Here is a 4,664-nt window from a genome sequence, read left to right as displayed (position 1 = left end):
AAGTCTAAAATGACACATATGTAAATTAAATGAAGGTGACAATGTAATCCTCCACATCTTGTCAATTAAAATAAGATGAACTTTTTTTCAGATGCTAATGTCTCTGGAATCAGGATGCATCTTAGCTTTGCGTCCTAATTTAGTTGACAATGTCTTTTTCTCTTACAGTGAGGACTAAAAGAATGATGTGACTTAAAATCTATGCCATCTTAGATTTCATTAAATATTATATATTAAATCCCAATTATGTTTATTTCACAGACTTATAATAAGGCTAATATTTTTATTTATTTATTTTTATTTATGATAGTTACACACACACACACACAGAGAGAGAGAGAGAGGCAGAGACATAGGCAGAGGGAGAAGCAGGCTCCATGCACCGGGAGCCCGATGTGGGATTCGATCCTCGGTCTCCAGGATCGCGCCCTGGGCCAAAGGCAGGCGCCAAACCGCTGCGCCACCCAGGGATCCCAAGGCTAATATGTTTAACACATTTCATCACTCTTAAAATTGTGGATAATATATATGATCATATATATTCTCAGGTACATTAATGTATGTTACCACATATATTTTCATACCTATCTATCTAGCCAACTATCCTGGTAAAAAATATTCTGTGCCTTAAATGATACTGGTATTATGACTCCAATTTCATAAATGAAGAAACTGAGGCTCAGAGAGGCTCAGTCATCAGCCCAAGATTTTACGATTACTAATTGTGGTGCTAGGTGGGGATCAAAATCAATTTTTTACTCCAAGCTCTGCGATTTTCTCACAAGTAAACCATTGTGTGTTTATAATCTATTAGATAATTTTGACCTTACACATTTGTAAGAAGCTTTTAAAGGAATTGATAGATGCTACATATTAAGCTCAAAGCTCCACCATGCCATTGTTACAATCTTCAAGAGAAGTGCAACGGTGCCTTGGCCCAGTTAGGAGCTATGCTGGTAGTTGTAACCAGGAAGCAGGGAAGTTTACGATTTTTTTTTAAATTTTTATTTATTTATGATAATCACAGAGAGAGAGAGGGAGAGGCAGAGACACAGGCAGAGGGAGAAGCAGGCTCCATTCACCGGGAGCCCGATGTGGGATTCATCCCGGGTCTCCAGGATGGCACCCTGGGCCAAAGGCAGGCGCCAAACCGCTGCGCCACCCAGGGGATCCCAAGTTTACGATTTTTAAAAAATATTTTATTTATCTGACAGAGGGAGAAAGAGTGGGGAGAGGGGGAGCAGAGGAAGAAGGATAAGCAGCCTCTGTGCTGAGTTTGGAGCCTGATGTGGGGTTTGATTCCACGACCCTGAAATCATGACCTGAGCCAAAATCGAGAGTTGGACACAACCTATTGTGCCACCCAGGGGCCAAATATGAACCAAAAGAAAAGAAGCTTGAGTAAAGAAAGTATTTAAAATGCCTTCTTTTCATCCTTCAGGATCAGTGAAACTGGCCACTAATAGTGTTGATTCCTTCCTAAATATGTCTGGCTGCTGTGATTAGAAAAGTAGAAAAAGAAGTGTGCAAGCTGATGGAGAGAGGCCTGGTTTCTTACCTTGAGTCCCTGTCCAACTTAGTCTTGAACTTAAGAATCAAAATTCTTGTGTTTATAAACATGGAAAAATTATATTGACCTGCTTTCTCCTACCCAAGTAATTTTTTAAGGAAAACGAGATGACCTGTATCAAGTGCTTTTATATACTTAGAATGTCACAAGAATAAATCCCTTCTCCAATTCTCTCTACCGTTTCTAGAATAAAGCTACTAATACTTTCCAAAGGCCAGTCAATGTAAATCTAACATTATTCCTTATTTTCTCCAGGAACACACATCCTAAATTGTCTGTGGTATGATTGCACCAATTTTTTTTCCTGTTGGTTATTATTTCCCATCCACTAGAGCTTGCTTTTTTATTTTCTCAAAGCCAAATTCTGCCAAATAATTCTACCAAGTTCTGCCAAGACCTGACATTGTGTTTAAGGCCTGTTATAGCTTGAAAGCTAAATCCCAATGAGATTCTTTTAATTTAATTTAAAAAAAAAAAAAAAGAAAGTCAAGCTTGCATCAGAATAAAGGTGGAGACAGAGCCCACCCACTGTCTGGCACCTCAACATAAACTTACACAGGAAGTTGCACCAACAGCCCAACTAGTTGTATTGGATCTCATAGCTCAATAGATAAATCTAAGAACCAGAGATAATCTGGTTAATCTCTGGTTAATCTCTTCAGTGAGCTATAAAAGATAATATTCAATAGAAATAAAAATCTTGGATTTAGAAATTTGACAGTGTAGCACATCATCTCATGTTGTCATGATAATGGTCCATTGTACAGATAAAGAAGTTATGGCTCAGGATGGCTCTACCGCTCACAAGCAGACAACAGACAAGTCAGTATGCAAATTCAGGACACCACCAACACATTCTCCCATCCCCAGTCACACCATTCTATCTCTGCTTGACTAGCCTTCCTTTTGATATGAGAGATTACTCCTTTTTTTTTTCTTTCTTTTAAAGATAGCTCGGTTACAAAAACACAACACACTTTCTATCCAGTATTTCCTCCTCATATGATATTATACCTGAAGGACAAAACTGAGCCATGCAGTTTAGCTTGCCTCCTTGAGGAAAGGTGAACTGTGTCAAGGCAGGGTTTATAATCCATTTGGTTCTCTGATGTATCCCCATATGTTTAGAGCAGTGCTAGACACTTAGAAGGTACTTTATGTTGCTTATTATCTTTTATTGCCTTTGTTTTCTCATCAAAATCAAGATCTCCTGAGGACACAGATGCCTACAGGTTTGATATATTTCTTCAAATAGCATGATGCAAACAGTCCCCTAAGTATCTTTCTGAACATTTCTTTTCATCTGCATACAAATAAAAAGGTTATTAAATTATTTTAAATTAAACATTATTTTTTCCCTTAAAAAAAGTACACACCTCAGTACCTCAATTCTGAGAAAATGCTGCTGAAGGAGAAACTAAGAGGTTCTGGTTTTCTCTACTTAAGAATTAGAAAACGTTGAATAGAATGCAACTTCTACATGGGTTAATCACAAAATTAAATTTGTACCCCAGATTATATGTATACTTAATCTTCTTTCCAATAACCTTTCTGTGACTGTTTTTATATATTTATAAATAGTCCATGTCTCATATATAATGAAGCTGTATATTTGTAATTTTGTTAGATCAAAAACCTCTGGGAGAAAATTTGAGGGTGTGATCATGATTTATATAAAGTAATTCTGCATGTTACCCTATTCCACTAAGGAAAAAGCATTCCTCATATAGTCCCCTTGTTTATTTTTATTTTATTTGTTGTTGTTTATTTTTCATTTCATAATCATAAACTTAACTCTGCAATCTGGCTAGACTTGGAGGGGAGCAGGAAAATATGGAGCCCATAGAATTGCAGCAACAGTTCAAAGATGACAGGATATTTTGGACAGATGGGGGTGAAGAGCTGCTCTCCTGAACTACAGAGAGAATGGTCTGGTAGCTAAGATTTAAAACACAAGTCAAATTTCTTAGATTTGTCCACAGTCAGCAATGGTGATCTTGCTGGCCTTGCCATTCCTGGACCCAAAGGGCTCCACGGCTTCCACAATACTCCTGCCCTCTTTCTCCTTGCCAGAAACCACATGCTTGCCACCCAACCACTCAGTATTGGCAGTGCAGAGGAAACACTGGGAACCATTTGTGTCAGGTCCAGCATTAGCCATAGACAACATGCCAGGTCCTCTCTGCTTCAGGATGAAATTTTCATCATCAAACTTCTCCCCGTAGGTGGACTCGCCCCCAGTGCCATTATGGCTCATGAAGTCACCACCCTGGCGCAGAAATCCTGGAATACTTCCTTTATAACCAAGTCCTTTCTCCCCAGTGCTCAGGGCATAAACATTCTCTTCTGTCCTTGGAATTTTGTCTGCAAACAGTTCAAAGGAGACTTTGAGGGCTACCAGTCTAGGAGAATGTCCAAGAACAAGGTGGGGTTGACCATGCTGGGCAGCGTAGGCAACTCCTGGGTGGTAGTGTGTGCAAGGCCATAGTCCCCTTGTTTAATTTTACTCCTTTCCCAGGTATTTATTAGATACCTATTCCTTAGGGTGCCAGTGTTTAATCAGTCTGGCATTTACTGGGTTTTGAGCATTCTGGAGATTTTTTGTTGTTAATTATTAGATGTAGCTTCAATGTTCTGAAAACAGTATAATTACTATTTTAGGGCAAGACTTATGAACAAGCAAAGCAACTTAATGCAAAATGTAAACTGAGCATATATTGTTGTCAATATTTCTATGGGCCATCTCTGCAGCCAATTAGGTCTTTCACTGTTCCTAAGTGAGCTCTTATTTGTTTGCAGTTGGGGAGAGTAAGCAATCACACTTTTAGATGGAGCCTTGGTGTTCTGACAAGACACTCTTCAGTGTAAGGTTTTCCTAAATCCTTTAATTCAGTTTATTTTAATTCAGTCATTTTGCAATCTGACCGTGGAGGACTGAATCTCATTAGCTAATCAGACTGGATCTCATTAGTAGCTCCTTATTTTACTTATTTTCTGTGTAATTAATTGACTTTACTTTTTTAAGTACCATTTTAGATTAACGGAAAAATAGAGCAGAAGAGTTAAATATACCCACCCTCTACCTCCACTCCAG

The 4,664-nt window shown here is 38.5% G+C and overlaps 1 protein-coding gene across 1 annotated transcript; it reads right to left on the bottom strand.

Annotated features, from left to right (window-relative positions):
* Positions 1-3,536: 3,536 nt before the first annotated feature.
* Positions 3,537-4,027, bottom strand: LOC129500825 (peptidyl-prolyl cis-trans isomerase A-like). Its single transcript, XM_055311654.1, is given in 2 exon segments — positions 3,537-3,961; positions 3,964-4,027. Coding segments are annotated over 2 exon segments (471 nt in total). The 5' UTR covers positions 4,010-4,027.
* Positions 4,028-4,664: the final 637 nt, after the last annotated feature.

The sequence above is a fragment of the Nyctereutes procyonoides genome, unplaced genomic scaffold (genome assembly GCF_905146905.1).
Source record: "Nyctereutes procyonoides isolate TBG_1078 unplaced genomic scaffold, NYPRO_anot_genome, whole genome shotgun sequence".
Taxonomy (NCBI): Eukaryota; Metazoa; Chordata; class Mammalia; order Carnivora; family Canidae; genus Nyctereutes; species Nyctereutes procyonoides.
This window is presented reverse-complemented; position numbering and strand designations above follow the sequence as displayed.